Source organism: Mastigoproctus giganteus, chromosome 7 (assembly GCF_048544385.1).
Source record: "Mastigoproctus giganteus isolate SK-2022 chromosome 7, ASM4854438v1, whole genome shotgun sequence".
Taxonomy (NCBI): domain Eukaryota; kingdom Metazoa; phylum Arthropoda; class Arachnida; order Uropygi; family Thelyphonidae; genus Mastigoproctus; species Mastigoproctus giganteus.
The window spans coordinates 95669379-95689830 of NC_143581.1; the positions used below are offsets into that span (position 1 = coordinate 95669379).

Below are 20452 nucleotides of genomic sequence, written 5' to 3' on the forward strand. Positions count from 1 at the left end.
TTCCATCTAGTATTTGGAAGAGGAGAAGTTTGAATAAATTCGAGGAAGAGTTGGAGAAATTATTGGAAAGATTGGGGAAATGTAGGTTTTTTTTTTTTTGACTGGTGCTGTATAACCTTGTTTCCCTGTTTGCATTGTGTTGCTAATACTACTAAAATATGTGACAACTATCTTGAAAGTATATAGCAGGGTAAGAAAGTACCACTAAAGAAAAAACTAGTAAAGCATGCAATCGGAGTAAATGAAGGTAACTGAAATGGAAAATGCAAAAGAATTGCAAACAAGGAAGAAATTGCATTTTCTGAATTAATCAGAAAGATGGAAAGAAAGAAGTTCAAGTGCGTGTACCAGAATGTTTTAGGTGAGATTAATATCAGTTAAAAATAATAATAAAATAGCATCGCATTAGAAGGATTTTGAAGGAGCATACTTGGCACAAGAGATGATAAAAATAGTTATGAAACCTAACTAAGAAACCAGTGAAAAGAAAAAAGTCATTTGTGTACTACAAAAGAAACTGATTAAAAGGAAAGGCAGTGTAATTACTAAACTACTTTACTGAGATACAGAAGTTAGACTTGTAAAGAATCAAATTATTTGTTGTATATTTTTTTTCACATGAATCTGAAGTACTCTGTACTGCTAAATTGTGTATTTAAACATTAAAAGTGGTGGTCATAACCCATCTGGATAAAATTCACCTTTTCACATATTGGTTTGTTAGTTTTGATATCACGATTGCAATCTTTTCAGTATGAAGTTACAAAGGTTAAAAAGGTTTTGTTCAAACTGTTTTGGGGCGCCCTGTTTTTTGTATAAAATGTGCCCCCTCCAAAAAAATTACATATGTATATATATTTGATCAGAAACATTTGGAATTTTTCCAAACCATACATGAACTCAAACAATCAATATCTAGCTTATGATCAAATAAAAGAGTCATTCCTGCCCTGATCTTTATTGTACATGCTTGTTTAACATGAGCTTCTTACATTAAGATGGCAGTGATGCCCAAATTATCAAATGCAGTTCACAGTTAGTTATCATCAATTAAAGGTATTGGCCTTCCTCCCTCTTATCTTCATTATTTGTTAGCACTAGCACACACTAGGAAACAGGAGGACATTGGGAATCTCTTTGCCTTTCTAAAAGTTGATGCCTTCAGAAATCTTATTTGATGTCCTTTTCTCCATAAAAGAAACATATATTTTGTAAGATATCCGAAATCAGCACATTATGGCCAGTGCCCCAGTGCCTTCCACAATGATAGCAATAACAAAACACACTGAAAAGATTAAAGAGTAAGAACGGTATTTGCATATACAGTGGTACCTTGGATTGCAAGTAACTTGGTCTGCGAGCGTTTTGCAAGACGAGCAAAAATTTTTAATAAATTTTAACTTGATAAACCAGCGAGGTCTTGCAATACGAGTACAATCAGTCCTCGTATAACACATGTTTACACTACACGAATTCAATCATACACGATTTATAAATAGGGGAACGATATCTTATATAACACGAACCGAATTCGCTTATGCACGATTCGCCTTTGTGTTTACAAGAAATGGCAGTCGAATGCAGAATCACCCCAACTGAACGCAACACGATAGGAATGAAGAGAAGATTCTGAAAATGTATTTGTTTTTTATATCAGTGAAGGGGAAACACATTTCACCATAATAACGTAAAAACCAACACAATTCCAGCTATCGGTATTATCGCAAATGCAATTAGATTGAGTTTACTACCAGTTTATAACAGATTCCACTAGCAGAAAGGCAACTGGAAATTGTTTTTATTGTTTTTAGGTAGTAACCCCCTAGAAATGTGCTTTAGGAAAATGTGAGGTGTTAATAGTGTATCTCTGCATTTATGGTGTTGTTTATTCGGTTGCTACACGCGCACAGCTTTGTTTATGTGTATCAAGGGTGCCTCCTCATTTTGTAATTGTGCTTTATTTCCTAAAAATTGTCTGCCGAGCGTCACATGATCACGTGCTGCTCGGGATTGTGGTTAATCGTCTCACATGCTCGGTCTCAGTCGGCATACCTCATTCGTATATAGTCAACATTGTAGTGAACATTCGTGCTAGCGTTGTGACCACGTGTATGTGCGTAAAGCATTTTTTTTTTTGTGTTCAAATTTAGTGACTGTTATTTATTAACTGTGCACTACGAAAATGGCCCCAATGAAGAAAAGGGTTGAAAAGGAAGGCGGTAAGAAGAAGGAGATGATTACGGTAGAAGTTAAGAAGGAAATCATCGAGAAGCACGAACAAGGTATGAAAGTGGCCGCCGTCGCAAGATTTTATAAGAAGTCTACGTCAACAATTTGCACAATATTAAAGAAGAAAGAACTAAGGGGACTAGATGTAGCAAAAGGAGTCACGAGAATATCAAAGCAACGGCCACGTATTCTGGAAGATGTAGAAAAGTTGCTTTTGGTGTGGATAAATGAGAAGCAACTAGCGGGTGATACTGTAACCGAGAACTTGATCTGTGAGAAGGGAAAGGCCTTGTACGCCGACCTCGTAAGTAAACAGCCAGGTACGTCTACAGAAAACGAAGAAGGCTTCAAGGCGAGCAGGGGATGGTTTGATAACTTTAAGAAGAGAAGTGGCATCCATAGTGTTGTGAGGCACGGAGAGGTTGCGAGTTCGGACGCTAAGGCAGCTGAGGCGTTCGTTGCCGAGTTCCAGAAGCTCATGGTTTCCGAGTGTTATCTGCTGCAGCAAGTTTTTAATTGCGATGAGACGGGGCTTTTTTGGAAAAAGATGCCAAAGAGGACCTACATTACAGCAGAAGAGAATGCAATGCTCGGTCACAAGCCCATGAAAGACCATCTCACCCTCTTGCTGTGTGCTAATGCAAGCGGTGATTTCAAAGTCAAGCCCCTGCTCGTGTATCATTCTGAGAATCCACGAGCCTTCAAGAAATGCAAGGTGCAGAAGAGCCAGTTAACCGTTATGTGGAGGTCCAACAGCAAGGCTTGGGTCACTCGTATCTTGTTCGTTGAGTGGATCAACGAGGTCTTCGGTCCTGCAGTGAAGAAATACCTTTTAGAAAAAAAACTGCCACTCAAAGTCTTGCTGGTTATGGATAATGCTCCTGCTCATCCTCCAGACCTTGAGAATGACTTACTGGAAGAATTCGAATTCATTAAGGTCCAGTTCCTTCCTCCCAACGCTATTCCATTACTCCAGCCCATGGATCTGCAGGTCATTTCGAACTTTAAAAAGCTTTACATCAAGGCGCTATTTCAGCGATGCTTCGAGGTGACCGAAGCAACTAACCTTTCCCTCTGAGAGTTTTGGAAAAATCATTTCCACATCGTAAACTGCCTCAAAATCATCGATAAAGCCTGGGATGGGGTCACCAAGAGAACCCTCAATTCTGCTTGGAGAAAACTGTGGTCTGATTGCGTTGAGGGGTTTGCTCATGAACAGGAGCTGCCAGTTGTCGATGAAATTGTGTCCTTGGGGACGACCATGGGACTGGAGGTGAATAAGGATGACATTCAAGAGCTGGTGGAGGAACATGGCCAGGAGTTTACCACCGACGAACTGATGGATCTGCATCGCGAGCAACAGCAAGAGGTTATGGAGGAGATCTCGTCTGAGGAGGAGGAGAAAAAAATGAAGACATCTCTCTCTTCAAATGAGATTAGGGAGGTGTGTAAAATGAGGGAAACAGTGCAAAATTTTGTAGAAAAGCACCACCCGAGTAAGGCTGTGGCAGTGCGAGCGATGAATCTGTTTAACGACAATGCAATGTCATATTTCCGTGAAATCCTCAGAAGGAGGCAAAAGCAAGTGTCATTTGAGAGGTTCCTTGTTAAAGTCGCACAAAAAGAAAAAGTCAACAGATAGTAGTGATTCCGTTAGTGACAGTGAAAGTCGCCCTACCCAATAATTAATAAATTCGATTGCTTTTAAAAATATAAAAAGGTATGTATGTATTTTGTATTAATCATTTTTACAGTATATGAATATTTGTGAGTTTTGGAACAAATCATCTGGGTTTCCATTATTTCTTATGGGGAAATTCGCTTTGATATACGAGTGCTTTGGATTACGAGCACGTTTCCGGAACGAATTATGCTCGCAAACCAAGGTACCACTGTACATTTAACAAGCAGTATTGATATTAATAAAGACTATCATTAGTTTCTTGCTGAATATGCTAAAGCTAAGGCTGAGCTCCATGAAGAATAACAGTGTGAATATTAATAAAGTTTTTCAATTTTTGTAATATAACATATTTTTTCATTACCTGCTGTCTGTTTTTCTACTTACACATATTGCCTTTGCTTAATGTATACATTTTTATGTGTAAAACTTTAGTTTCTTCTTAGTAAAGAAATGGAAGCTTCTCTTTGTAGTTATCCAATGCCTTTGCTTTCTTACTGTTGAAATTTATCCCACCAATCCAGATTTGCATTCCACATTTACCATAGTTTTCTGGTTTCACCATTAAAACCAAATAAAACAATTCAGTTCATATGGAAATATTGTTTCATTCTTCTTAATTCTGTTGTTCAAATAAGCCTTTAAACTACTGATTTCTGTGAATGTAAATAGACTTTGCATCTAAGAAGCTCTCATAGGTAGCACGGTTGGCAGAATCTCCATCCTTCCCACACTTCAGTTCGAGTGCCATCGATGATGTGAGGAATTTTTATGGGTCCTTTTCACAATGTGGCTGAGTTAGTCAGTCTCAGGTGAGGGCAGCATGGTTTTTTCTTCTGTAAACTCAGGTTTTTCACCCAGAAAACAGAAAATCAACCTCAGGACACCCAATTTACAGACAGTATACACAGAGCAATATGGCCTTATTGCTAATGCTCCTAAAACTCTACTATAGCAATAACAACAACATGCAAATAAAACAATTCAGTTAATATGGAAACATTGTTTCTACATTGGTATTCTTAATTCTGTTGTTTGTTCAAAGAAATTTTTAAACTACTGATTTCCATTTGTATCATTCATGTTATGATGCAATTTCTGGCACTGAGATATAGCAGCCACTCCTCCTGCTATTATATAATGATGGCTTTATCTCATTATAGTATGTGCATTTTTTTTTTTTTTTTTTTGTGTTAGTAGTGATGTAAAATTTATTCAAACTACCCACTGCCACAGCACCAGATGGAAGTTTGTTCCAGTGATCAACTACTTTCTGGCTATTATATAATTAAGATATATTATTAGGATATGTAATTTTTGCTTAATTCATCAACATGCTTTTATTAGTCATGTATTAATTCCTTATTTGTAATTTATATAATTTATCCAAATGGTTTCAGTTACCTTGAATGTAAAAACAAAAAGTCTAATTGGATCAGAGTGACAAGTGGAATGAATAAATATCTCATTTTACAAAGCATTTTACTTTACAACTGATTTTCTCCTCTTCACCATCCCTATAGTGACATCTGTGAAGTTTGCAAATAATGATAAATCACTCATAGCATTTTCTGGATTGGATGGAAATCTCTCAATATGTCAGCTTACACCACCACCTGCAAGTGTGTTGTACATTTTAAAAGGTCATATGGATGGAGTAACAGGTTAGTACTAATTTGAAAATAACTTATTTTTCATTACTTTTGTATTATTTGGCATTTGTGAGTATAAATTATCAAAAAATGGATTGTAAGTTCAGTAACACAGTGATGTATTTTGTTGTTATTGAATTTTTTGTTTTTTAATTTCACATGTATAAAATGGATTTTATACATGTATAAATGGATAACATGTATAAAATGGATTGTAAGTTCAATAATGCAATGATGTATTTTTTTGTTATTGAATTTTTTGTTTTTTAATTTCACATGTAAATATTCTTTTCTTGATTTTTCATTTTAGTTGCTTTACATATCCTTAATAAATTTGCCTTTCAGGACAAAAATAGTTTTAATCAGAATGAAGCAAGGCATTGCCGGTTTAAATTGAGATCTTTGAATGTTTTTAATGAATTTAGAACTGGCTAAATAAATATTTATCTTTTGAAATACAACCGAAAAGGTTCCTTTCCCTATTGAAAAATGGCAAAAATGAACTGAACTTCCTTCCCACAGTCTTCCTGAAATGAATGACACGGAAATATCTACAATGTGGTTAAAACATGTTTTTGGGGAGTCTTTCCAAGATAAATGGAGAGAGACAGTCTGTAAAATAAGATGTTAGGCAGTTAAAAGGGAATATTTTAAGGGGAAAGTTAGTTGAAACGGAATATTTTAAGGGGAAAGTTAGTTGAAACGGAATTTTCAGAAACCTACCATCCAGAAAATGCAAGCACAAATTGGCAGAATAAGTAATAAGAGCTGTGATGATGTGGACTTCAGTGTATGTGTCATAGTAGTTGATAGTTTTAATGTAAAGTGAGGTGAAACCGAGGAACTGGGCAGCCAGCTGGTAGACTGTCTAGTAGACAATTTCAGAGTGACAGAAGGAACTGACAGAATAAAAATGGCTGAATGCATTCTTCTACAGCAGGGGTTAATCTCTCTATCACTGTGGTGCCAAAGGCTGTCAGCCCCTTAATTTAATGCTTCCAATATGACAAAGAATTCCATCTTTCTGTCATGCATCCCATATTTGTGATTTATTTAGCTTCATACATTAATATACAATGTATACTGTATAAAAACACAAAAGTATCGCCATTTAGATTTTCCATTTCTAATAATCTAGTTTCCATTTCAAAATTACAGTTAATGAGAAAGGCAATTTTATGGTCCTGGCAACACCTTATACAGATGCCATAAAAATTAACAAACAGCTGAAGAATTTTCCATTGTAAGCTTGAAATAACTTTAAAACTGTAAATACTCAATTACAATACTCACAAATTACAATTACTTAATTACAATACAGTCAGTCCTCGTATAACACGTGTTTACATTACACGAATTCGATCATACACGATTTATAAATAGGGGAACGATATCTTATATAACACGAGCCGAATTCGCTTATGCACGATTTGCCTTTGTGTTTACAAGAAATGGCAGTCGAACGCGGAATCACGCAACACGATAGGAATGAAGAGAAGATTCTGAAAATGTATTTATGTTTCTTATATCAGTGAAGGGGAAACACATTTCCATAATAACGTAAAAACCAACAATTCCAGCAATTGGTATAATCGGAAATGCAATTAGATCGAGTTTACTACCAGTTTATAACAGATTCCACTAGCAGAAACGCAACTGGAAATTGGTTATTGTTTTATGGTAGTAACCCCTAGAAATGTGCTTTAGTAAAATGTGACAAAACACTTTTACGGTGTTGTTTATTCAGTTGCTACATGCACGCAGCTTTGTTTATGTGTATCAAGCTTGCCTCCTCATTTTGTAATTTTGCTTTATTCCCTAAAAATGGGTAAAAAATTTAAAGGTGTGAAAAGGAAGCATCTTTGTGAAGACACTACAGATTCGGAGAGAAAAAGAAAACCAATATCGATAAACAGAGGTGGACTGGGTCAAAAATTCTTACCCGGGAAAATTTATAGTGGCCTCATACTAGCGTTTATGGCCAAAATCACACCGGCCTCCGGCCAACCGAGTAAGGTTGGCCGGAGGCCGGTGTGATTTTGGCCATAATTTCCCCGGTAAGGCTTATGGCCAGTCCACCTCTGTCGATAGAGAAAAAATATGAAATTGTGAAACGCTTTGAGCGAAATGAAAGACCATGTGATATTGCACTTGCTACAGACCTAAGTGAGGCAATGCCGAGAATTACAAAGAATGCAGAGAAAATAAAAACAACTTTCATAGCAGGAACAACTCAAAGTGTAATTAAAATCCATTAGATTAAGACACAAGAATTGGAAGAGATGGAACGGCTGTCATCTGTTTGGATAGAAAATCAAACAAAAAAAAAAGTTTGCTTACGATAGAAGCAAAAGCATTAGCAATATTTTATTTCGTAATAAAATACGTAAGTATTTTATTACGATTATTTATTGTGTTTGGTAATGTTTTGATTACAAATGTGTGTTCAATCTTGGGTGGTCGGCACCTAACCCTATTTTTCCCATAGGGCCTATTGTTCATATTGCACGATTTTGCATTGCACAAGGGTTTCTAGGAACACAACTATCGTGCTATACGAGGACTGACTGTACTGTAAATACTCACAAACAAGCTACATAAGAATATTTTTGAATGAAATATGAGTTTTAGCTCCATTGCGGCTTCATACAGCCATTGAATTTGTAACAAAATGCTTTCTTGGGACACCTAATAATTTCTCTTAGATTTCTGTTGCACAAAATAAACTTGTTCTCATGACTTTTTGATAGCAGTGGCAATTTAGATTTATATAACAGGTCCAGCCACATTATATGAATGAATTCTGCAGTGTTTATTCTGTTGTTTTGGGTAATTTTTGTCAGCAGTCTGACAAAGAAATAACAAGTCAAAGAAAGGAGAGTTATAAAACTGTATGGTGTATTTCGGAAAAGAAGACCATTTACAGGTGGATAATACTGACCTAGGGATCTTCAGTGCTGTCAAAATTTCATATACAGACTACACTGGAAGTGGATTAATTCTGTCAATTGCAGCATCTAGCATTCACAATAATATTACTGTTTCTTTCCTTAATATAACATAATTCTTTGTGCATGTCAGGGGACAACTTTATCTGCATTGTAAGCTGTGTTAATAGCCAAAAATAAAATTTACCCAGTTTTTTCCACGAATAAACTACTAAAGGATGACCTATTAAGCAAGCATTTTTATTTAAACAAATTTCATTTCACATTTGTTTTTCTTTCCTTTTAGCTTTACTGTTTTGTCACAATGGATGAAATGAGCTAAATGTTTTCAATGGAACATTCACTGTTACTGTATTTTTTTTTTTTTTAAATACTTTAACAATATTTAACAGCAATACTTCATTATTTAAAAAATATATTTTCAAAGTTGTCTATTTCTTATAATAATCACAAGCTTCTGAATGAGAGATGCTTACAGGGAAACCAATTTACATCAATTTATTTTTTATTTATATAACATATACATATAAATAAGTAACCAATCAGTTGCATAAATATAGCTTCACACATGCATATTGGAATTCTACTATTCTAATTCTTCATAATAAAATGCATACACCCAGGCTCCAGAGCTGGAATTTATCATTCTTCTCTCTCTCTCTCTCTCTCTCTCTCTCTCTCTCTCTCTCTCTCTCTCAGGGTAGTAACTCCAGAAATTTTTTTTTTGGCTGGTGCAGCATTAGCCTCAGGCTTAATTGCACCAATAATAATAATATTGGTTATTCTCTGAGAGGCATCTGCATTGCTAGCATATAACTTTACCTTCCTTATCAGTCAGATGGGCAGGGAGCCCAAGTAGCATGTATGTGAGGCGCTTTGTCGAGGCTATGTTATATCAAGGAACTGGATATATTTTTGGGAAATGTATGCCATTTCCAAAAATTTCATTAATTTGTACATATTCCCCCTCCTCTTTTACATTTTTTTTTTTTACTAGTGAATGCATTATATATAATCAAACTAATAGGACAAACATCTGCGAAAAGATTGAAAACTTCCAGAAACTTCCTCATTCATTGGCACCTCCATAGCCAGTTGGGTAGGAGCAGCAATGCGTAGCACACGCTTCTTGATTAGACCAGGGTTCGAGCCTGTGACCACTAAATACGGAGGATGCGGAAAGGTCTGGGAATGACCACCACATATCCCCGGAGCAATATGGCCTTAGTGGCTAATGCTCCTAAAAACCAAACAAACAATAACAATCCCTCAATCATTAGCATTAGTAAAGGCCTATGATGCAAGAAAGCAGGCTTATACAGCATTAGCCAAAAAAAAAAAAAAAAAAACCCTCATTTCTCCCATCCGCTCGCTCCAAATATTTGTCTAGTTCTGCCTTCAATCTATTTAAGCAATCAACTTCTACAACGACAGATGGAAGTTTGTTCCAGCAATCAACCACCCACTGGCTAAAGGCAAACTTCCACGCATATATCCTACAACTGTCTTTCCTCGATTTGAATTTATGCCTTCTCAGGGGATTATTCTGAGCAAGAGGCAGAACCCCATCAGCATTGAGCATGCTCAAACCATTTAAAGGCTTACAAACCTCAATCACATCACCTTGTAGGTGCCTAATCTCCAGACACTATAATTTACAAAACTTAAGCCTTTCTTCTTAAGAGCAACCCTTTTTTCTTTAATTCTTGTATCGATGATTTTCATATAAATGAAATCCTGTTATGCCTAGTACACTCCACTTAATATCTCCCTTGAACTATTGACAGAAGGATGTTAGAAGAATTCTGATCACTCTAGATGCCAAGGAAGCTCCAGGTCCTGATGGCATTTCTCCACTCAAAACCTGGGCTCCTGAGTTTGCTCCAGGTCACCAAGTAGTTGCTCAGTTCTTTCTAAAGATTTTTGATCATGTTCAGCACAATGTTTTGTAAACAAGCTCTTATCTTATGACTTGCTGGACTGTTTTTTTTTTTTTTTTTTTGTATCTTGTTTTCTAACTGTTCACTGGGTGTGATTGTAGATGCTGCTTTTTCTTCCAACTTCTCCTTCTAAAAGGTCTTTTAAATTTTTTATTTTTCTTTTTTCTTATAACTTTTCCTTCTAAAATGTCTAAACAAGCTTCCAGCATATGGCTTGCTGAATCTGTTTTGTTTTCTAACAGTTCACTGGGTGCAAAGGTAGATGCTACATTTTCTTCTAACTTTTATGCTAGTATTTGCCAAGGTTCAGTTTGTTTTTTTTTCATACTTTTCCTCTTGTAGATTAAAGCCTTACGCTGACCGTAAATCGTATCCATATTTTTGCCGATTTTAGCACACTACATTCCTCCCAGTTTGATAAATTTATTTATCAAACTGAGAGGAATGTAGTGTGCCTTGATCAGCACAAACAACCTCAACTTCTTGAATATTCAACACGAATTCCTTAAATACTGATCTCCAGGTAATATTCCAATTGGGGGGGGTGGTAAAGGAAACTGCTTAGTTAACTTCAGTCCTTCAAGAACTTAGTCCTGCCTTATTTCGAGTAAACACATGAGCTGTGTTAGGATAACTAAGAGTAACAATAGGTTCATTATTTTTGCATGTACACCAATGCTAGGAGTATAGTGAATAAATTTGATGAATTTCAGGTGCTGGTGAAGACATCGAAGGCGGATATTGTTGGGAAATCAGAGACGTGGTGTTGCATAAAAGTCATGAGTTAGGGTAAAATTTGAAAGTGTCTGCAATTCTGCCCAGACACGATAGGAGGGAGTACATGATGAGAGCCTTGTATATCAATTCGGCCCTGGAGGGAATGTGCAAGGCTCAAGGGGTAGAATTTTTTTTAGAGTGGTCTGTGCTTGTTAACAGGAGAGACTGCTTCTACAGGGATGAGATACACTTAAATAGAAAGGGTGCAAGAATATTTGCTGATGCTATGGAGGCAGTGTTAGGTGGTCGGAAAACTGCTAGTTTGGGGTGATTCACAGACTAAAAGGTTAAAAGTAGCTGCAGGCAGAGGTGGTGATTCTTGCACTACTTCTATTAGAATAAGCTGCAGCCCAGAGCGAGGGGTGCTGGGGGTTTCAGGGACTGATGGCAGTCATTGTGAAACAGGTGGGTATATAGGATGTGTTAGGGTAACTAAGAATAAGAATAGGTGCATGTATACCAATGCTAGAAGTATAGTAAATAAATTTAATGAATTTGAAGTGTTGGTCAAGACATCAAAGGTGGATATTGTTGGGATATCAGAGACGTGGTGTTACACAGATATTAGGAATGCAGAATTGGGAGTACAGTGTGTACAGAAATGAAACACACAATAGGAAGGGAGGAGGTTTTATGCTGTTAATTAAGAAAAACATAAAATCAAAAGAAGTGCATCCAGTTGATATAGATGAACAGTGCACTGCTGAGTCAGTTTGGTATGAAATAAGCACTGCGAAAGCAAAAATAAGAGTAGGAGTGTGTTATAGGTCTAATGACTCGAATAACCATTGTACAGAGAAATAGTGGGCTCGTAAATCAGAATGTCTTATAATGGGGGATTTTAACTTCCCAGATATTGACTGGAACTTGTGGATTGGTCACTCTCACACTAGTAAGACTTTTGTAGATTTATTGGATGATTGTTTTCTGTAGCAGCATTTGAGAGGCAACCAGAGAGGGTAATACTTCAATTTGATTATTAGCAGTGATTATTCATGCATTAAGAATCTACGGATAAAGAAACCATTAGGGTGCAGTGATCACAGTGTACTGATGATGGGATTTACTTAAAGATATAATTGCCATCAGGGGTAAAAGAAAGGGCTTTTGCTTCCGTAAAGGTGAGTACAGTGGTCTCAGACAGTTTTTAAATTCTGTACAGTGGGATCAACTGATGATGTTACCAACAGCAAATTCTAAGTGGGAAGCATTCAAGGAATTAATCGTGGAAGCTACTAAAAGTTTCATACCTATTAAGAAATATTGTTCAAGGTTTAAGCCTAAATGGTAATCAAAATGAACTGATGAGACTCGTGACAGAGAAGAAAAATGCATGGGATGCATATAAATTATCAGGCGACACAGAAGCCTATGGCAGATATAAGCTATTCTGTAATCAAGTCACAAAGAAGGTTAGGCAGGCGAAGGCAGATTACAAGAAATCTTTGGAAAATGATTTCTTTACTTATATAAACTCTAAAAGGAAGGGATGAATCTGATTGGTCCACTTAATATCGATGGTTTGACTGTTGATGATCCTGCTCAGATAGCAAACAAACTGAATGAGTATTTTGCTTCTACATTCACACATGAGGAGTTATTAAGATATGAAAATGCGAGAAGGTTATCAAATTGCAGCAGGGTGCTTAATGATTTTGTAATAACTGAGATCAAAGTAGAGGAGAAATTGTTGAAGTTAAACATAAGAAAGGCACCTGGGGTGGATGGGATCTATCCAGTTATGTTAAAGGAGCCGACCGGGCTAGCCGGGTAGGTAAAGTGCCTGCCTGGCAACCCAAAGGTCGTGGGTTCGATTCCCGCCTCGGGCTGGATATCACAATGGTGCCGAACCAACTGATTGGTTGGTTGGATATCCCGGCCACGATACACGAAGGAAGCAAGAAAAAACTGGTTCCTTCATGTATTGATCACATCATACGAAATAAATAAATAAAATGTTAAAGGAGGTGGCAAAGGAAGTAAGCAAACTCTTAGCCATAATTATGAGTGCATCCTTGGACTCAGGGGAGGTCCCCACAGACTGGAGATGTGCAAATGTATCCCCGATTCACAAAGGGGGATCGAAGGGTGACAGGAGTAAATACAGACCAGTAAGTTTAACTTCTGTTCCGGGTAAAATAATGGAATAACTGGTTAAAGATACATTGCAGGATCATCTCGACAAGACTGCTGCAATAATTCAGACACAGCATGAGATTGTTAAGGGAAAGTCTTGTCTGACAAATTTGATTTGTTATTATGATGTGGTTACAAAGGAACTGGATGCAAAAAATTATTTTGATATCATATACTTGGATTTCAGGAAAGCTTTCGACACTTGCGCATGGAAGACTATTGTACAAATTGGAGCAGAATGGTATTAAGGGTAAGTTGCTACAATGGATCAAAGGATGGTTGAGTGGTAGAAGACAGAGGGTGGTAATCAATGGGTGCTGCTCTTCATGGACCAATGTCAATAGTAGAGTCCCACAGGGTTCGGTGTAGGGTCCACTGTTGTTTTGTATATTTATCAATGATATTGATGAAGGTATATCAGGCTTATTGTCGAAGTTTGCAGATGATACGAAGGTTGACAGGGTTGTTAATGACAGTAATGGCAGTGTGCTACTGCAACAGGATCTAAAAAATTTGGACAGATTGGCTGAGAAGTGGCAACTGAAGTTTACCCTTGACAAATTCCCCTCACAACAAGATTGGTGAGGGGAAGGAAGGGATCCTCTTACGAAGAGAGGCTTAAGTTCTGCAAATTGCAGCGGCTGGAGACTAGGCACCTGCACGGTTATCTGATTGAGTGTATAAGGCCTTGAATGGGTTGAGCACACTGAATTCTGATGGGATTCTAAGGGGGCGTAAATTCAAATTGAGGAAAGACAGATGTAGAATAGATGTGCGGAAATTTGCCTTTAGCCAGCGGGTTGTTAATTGCTGGAACAAACTTTCATCGTCGTGGAAGTTGATTGGTTAAATAAATTTAAGGAGAAACTGGACAAACATTTAGAGGGATTTGTTTTGTATTTTTTTTTTTTTTTTGGCTGATGCTGCATAAGCTAATACACATGCCACTTGTACTACTACATAAAGATAAGGAATGCAGAATTGGAATTTGGGAAATACAATGTGTACAAAAAGGATAGGAAGGGGCGAGGGGTTAAACTATTAGTTGAGAAACAAAATCCGATGAAGTACATCCAGTTGACCTTGATGGACACTGCAATGTTTGAGTCAGTTTGGTATGACACAAGCACTGGGAAAGCAAAATTGAGAGTCGGTGTGTGTGTTATAGGCCTAATGACTCTGAATAGTACAATGAACAACTGTACAGAGAAATAGAATGGGCCAATAAATCAGATTATCTTATAATATCTTATCTTCCCAGACCTTATCTTCCCTCGCACACTAGCAAGGCTTTTGCAGATTTATTGGATGATTGTTTTCTACAGCAGCATGTTTTAGAGACAACTAGAAGTAGTAATACTCCTGATCTGATTATCAACAATGATTCTTCATGCATTAAGAATCTGCAGATAAAGGAAACACTAGGTGGCCGTGAACACAGTGTGCTTATGCGGGATTTACTTAAAGATGTAACTGCCATCAGGGGTGAATGGAACTGTTTTTGCTTTCGTATAGGTGACTGCAGTGGTCTCAAACAATTTTTAAATGCTATACAATGGGACCGATTGATGATGTTACCAACAGCAAATTCTAAGTGGAAGCATTCAAGAAAGTACACTTGAAAGCTACTAGACTTTTTGTCCCAACTAAGAAATAATATTAATGGTTTAGCCCTAAATGGATAGCAGATGAACTAATGAGACTCGTGGAAGCAAATAAAAATGCATGTGATGCATATAAATCATCAGGTGACACAGAAAACTATGGTAGATATAAGCAAAGGCAGATTATGAGAAATCTTTGGCAAAAGATGCAAAGAAGTTCTTTACTTGTGTAAACTATATAACAGGGTTCCCCAAACTACAGCCCATGGCTGTTTAAATTAGATCATGAAAATTAATGTTTATTTTTAGATCGTGAAAATTAATGTTTATTTTTAGATCGTAAAAATTGATGGTTATATTAGATCACAATAATATTTTTGAAAAACACATTTTACAGATTATTTTAACATTCATCGGTTGATTCATAGTGTTGACGCCTCTGTGTCATCAGCTTAGTCTTGTTAGATATTAATTGTTATTTCCACTCATAGCTATTCTTTGAAGCATTGTTAAGATAATCTGTTAATCTTGAGCCTGTCATTAAATAGCAATAAGCGTTAGAGACAGTAATTAGGGATTTCCAAACCCCATGCCAGCCTGCACACCAAACCAGATAAATTCAGAGTATGAGAGCAGAGGTCACCCTAGGCTTTCGCTACACACGAATCCAGGATAACACCTGGCACCAGCAGCATGGTCTGATAATTGGTATCCGTAAGATCCCGAACCAGCCTGCATATGAACCCTGATGTCCAGAGTATGGGAGCAAAGGTCATCCCTGGCTTCTTGTACATGAACCTGGATCCATGATAAAAACATGACACTATCTTATTGGTTAATGGAGTTAATCCCTCTGCTATAAATTAACTGCTGGCAGACTGTATGCACATAAAGTTTCTGGTAGCATCGGCAATAGGAGGCTGTCGGCAGGTATGAATTTAATCTCTTTGTATTACCTTAGATTTCCTGTTTTCTACCGTAACAGCAATTCAAAACTTAATACTTTAGAATTGTAATTTGCAAATTGTATTATTGGTAAATGTAACTATAATATCCTAAAATATTCAAATGTGTAGCCCTTCCTGTTCTCCCCACAGCATGGTCTGATGATGGGTATCAGTAAGATACCTGAAACTTCACTTTATTAAACTGTATTATAATTAATAATATAGTTTTATATTATAATAATGTAGTTTATTACTCAAACTGCCGACCGGGCTAGCTGGGTGGGTAAAGCGCCTACCTGGCAACCCAAAGGTCGCGGGTTCGGATCCCGCCTCGGGCTTGGTTCAAAGTACTGCAAAAACCTTGGGAGGTGCATTATGGCCACAGAAGCCGATGCGCCAATAACTACCAAAAAAAAAAAAATTACTCAAACTATCTAATAAACCATATCATTAATATCACGTGATATAAGATTGATATGAATATAATAATAACATTTATATTAAAATATTTCATAAAATTTTAAGACACAAGCAGTGCTTGCCTATTTCGATATTCACGAGTATTTTTTTTTTTTCCAGTGACCCCATAAAAATCATGTCGAAGTTGATGTCGAAAAAAGAAAAGTTGATGCTGAGTGTTGCGTTTTTAATGAGTGGTGGCCAATTAATTACTTTTTGCACTGCTCAATGATACTTGCATGTGTCTTATTTGCAACAAAGCCTTGTCAGCATCAAGGAATATAATGTGAAATGTCACTACACCACAAAACATGTCTCAAATTATGATAAATTTCAAGGAGCTTTGCGGCAGAGCAAACTCCAAGAACTAACCCAAAGTTTTCAAAGAACAACAGAAGATTAGAACTTTTACCCATCAAAATTTATCTGCAGTTAGAGCTAGTAATAGAGTTTTCGAGCCTCCCAAATCATTACCAAAGAAGGAAGGCCTTTACTGATGGAGAATTTGTAAAATGAATTTGTTTGGCAATTGCAGAAGTATGTCCTGAGAAAGCAAAGAATTTTGCATCTGTAAGTTTATCTTCATCAACTGTAATGAGGAGAATTGAAGATTTAGGAGCCAATGTTCAAAACGAACTCATAGAAAAAGTTCATGAATTCACACATTTTTCAATAGCAATTGATGAGAGTGAAGATACAAGCCATACAGTTCAATTATTAATTTATATCCGAGGTGTAAATCAGAATTTTGCATTAACTGAAGAGCTAGTTGCATTAAAAAGCTTGAAAGATACAACAACACAAAAATATATTTTTGAGTGTGTCAGAAGCAATTGATGGCCTCAAATTGAATTGGTATTTGCTATCAGTGGATGGCACTAAAAATATGGTCAGTACTAAAATTGGGTCCATGGGTCAGCTTCATAAATATCTTGAGAGTAAAAATATTAAAAAACAAATGCAATTTCATTGTATAATTCACCAGCAGTCTTTGTACAGATAATTTTTGGGTGTAGATTCAGTAATATTAACTGTAATATCAACAGTAAATTTTATTTGCAAGACTGGTCTGAATCGTCAGCAATTCAAAAATTTCTTGAAAGGACTGAGGCTCAATAAGGTGATTTGTTGAACCACACTGTTTGAGTTGCGGTAACGTGTTGAAGTGATTTTTTGAATTTAGAATCTCGTTTTGAATTTCGTTCATAAATATCAATGAAAAATTAAAACCTGTTCCAGAACTGTCAGATCTCAAATGGTTGTGGAACCTTGCCTTTTTAACAGATATATGTGAACACCTGAATTTTCTTAATACGAAACTACAAGGACGAGACAAACTTGTAAATGAATTGTATTTTAATGTCAAAGCATTTCAAACAAAACTGAATTTATTTAAAACTCAACTACTTCAGAATAATTTTTCACATTTTCCATGTTGCGATAATTTATCTAAAAATATGCCTAGTTGTAATTTTTCCACTGAAAATTTTGTTCAAAATGTTTGTTGCAGGAAAATTTTGCAGCTAGATTTTCTGATTTTAAAAATAATTCAAAGGTGTTTGAACATTTTCAAAATCCGTTTGTCGTACTAGTCAACAATGTTAATGAGAATTTACAGTTAGAGTTGGCAGAACTTCAATTTAAAATTGAAATCTAATTCAATTTTATTCAACATTATCTGAGTCAGTTTATCCAAAAATTAAAAATTTTGCAAGAAAGGTTACATCAATTTTCAGAAGTACATATATACATGAGTAGACCTAATCAAAAATACAATCGCGTCTAACTGACCCGCACTTACATGACTTTTTAAGAATCGGAACTAGTACTTTACAACCACATTCATCAAATTAATTATAGTTTTGTTGTATTACTAACTGTATTATTGTGATTAGTACAATAAATAAGTAATAATAATTTTGTTGTATTACTAACTGTATTTTTGTGATTAGTACAATAAATAAGTAATAATTGAAATTTGATATAAACAAACTGGTATTTTTATATTACATATCCATCGATTTATTTTTGAATCTGTAGATAAAGGTAAGTATACAATTTGTTTCTCTGCATAATATTAAAGTTATGCAGGGAATGTAGTTTTCAGTAATTAGGAGTTTTCTCTGGCCTGCCAAATATTCCAAAAATTGATATCTGGCCTGCTTCTCTAAACTTTTGGGAACCCCTGCTCTAGAAGGAAGGGGATGAATCAGATTGGTCCACTTGATATTGACGGTTCAATTGTTGATGAACCTGCTGAGATAGCTGACATACTGAATGAGTATTTTGAATCTACATTCACATGTGAGGAAGTCTGTAAGGAAGTGGAGGCCAAAAGCTTATCAAACTCTAGCAGGGAGCTAAATGATTTTGTAATAACTGACAGCAAAGTGCAGGAGAAATTGTTGAAATTGAACATGAAAAAGGCACTTGGGGTGGATGGGATCAATCCAGTTATCTGAAAGGAGGCAGCAAAGAAAGTAAGCAAACCATTAACCATAATTATAAAAGCTTCCTTGGACTCAGGAGAGGTCCCCATGGACAGGAGATGTGCAAAGTGTCCCCAATTCACAAAGGGCCGACCGGGCTAGCCGAGTGGGTAAAGTACCTGCCCGGCAACCCAAAGGTTGCGGGTTTGATTCCCGCCTCGGGCTTGGATCAAAGTACTGCAAAAACCTTGGGAGGTGCAATATGGCCACAAAAGCCGATGCGCCAACAACTACCAAATCAAAAAAAAAAAAAAAAAAAAAAAATTCACAAAGGGTGACACAGGTAATTACAGACATGTTAGTTTAACTTCTGTTCCAAGGAAAATAATGAAGCCACTGGTTAAAGAAGCACTGCAGGATAATCTAGACAAGACTTAGTTATAGTTCAGACTCAGCACGGATTTGTTAAAGGAAATCTTGTATCACAAATTTGATTGGATACTACGAACTTGTCACAAAGGAATTGGGGTTCAAAAAATAATTTTGAAATCATATACTTGGATTGTAGGAAAGCTTTTGATATTGTTGCACATGGAAGACTACTGTACAAATTGGAGCTGTATGGCATTAAGGGCAAGTCACTACAATCAATAAAAGAATGGTTGAGTGGAAGAAGACAGAGTGGTAATCAATGGACACTGCTCTTCGTGGACTAATTTTATTAGTGGAGTCGCCTAGGGTTTGTTATTGGGCACAGTATTGTTTTCTGTATTTATGGTGATATTGATGAAGGTATGTTAGGGTTAATGTCTAAGTTTGCATACGAAGATTGGCAAGGTTGTTAATGACAGTAATGATAGTATATTACTGCAAAAGAATCTAGAAAAGTTTAGCAAATGGTCTGAGAGGTAGCAACTGATTTTAACATTGACAAATGTAAAGTACTGCGTATGGGTAACAGTTACCCCAGAGTAATGCACCAACTGTGTATACTACAGGATAGAGAATGAAAAGGACCTGGGGGCAATTGTGCAGTCAGATATGAAGTTGTTTGAGCAGTTTATACAGGCTGCAAGAGTAGCTGATGGGATCTTGTCAATGATATACAGAAATTTTGCTAGTAGGGATAAGGAGGTGATTGTCCTCTTATATAAGGCAGTGGTCAGGCCACACCTTGAGTACTGCATATAGGTCTGGAGGCCTCATTTTAGGAAGGATACAAAGCTGTTGGAATGGGTACAGAAGAGGGCAATGAGATTGGTGAGTGGAACAAAGGATTGCTATTACCAAGAAAAACTTAAGTACTTTCTGGAGACTAAGCACCTGCGAGGTGATCTAATTGAGGTGTGTAAGTCCTTGAATGGTTTGAGCAAGCTCAATGCTGATGGTATTCTTCCTCTTGCTCAGATTACTCACCAGAGGGTACATAAATTCAAACTGAGGAAAGACCATTGTATAGTAGATGTGTGGAAATTTGCCTCTGGCCAGCAGGTGGTTGATTTTTTTTTTTTTTTTTTTTTTTTAATGAGAACCCCAAACACGAGAGGTATTATAACCTATAGTACTTAGTACCGTGCTTGGGTTGGAGGTTGAGAAGACGAAAGAAGATATTTGTTGATATTGGACTTGAACTTCTGTAGACTGTAATTT

The 20452-nt window shown here is 36.5% G+C and overlaps 1 protein-coding gene across 1 annotated transcript in view; it reads left to right on the forward strand.

The window, feature by feature from the left end:
* The window catches only part of LOC150083090 (WD repeat-containing protein 13-like), a 376518-nt gene that overhangs the window by 173198 nt on the left and 182868 nt on the right, over nucleotides 1-20452 (forward strand). Inside the window, exon 7 of the mRNA XM_090377026.1 lies at nucleotides 5434-5574. Coding sequence (XP_090233152.1) covers nucleotides 5434-5574 — 141 coding nt within the window. The remainder of the gene's footprint in view (nucleotides 1-5433; nucleotides 5575-20452) is intronic.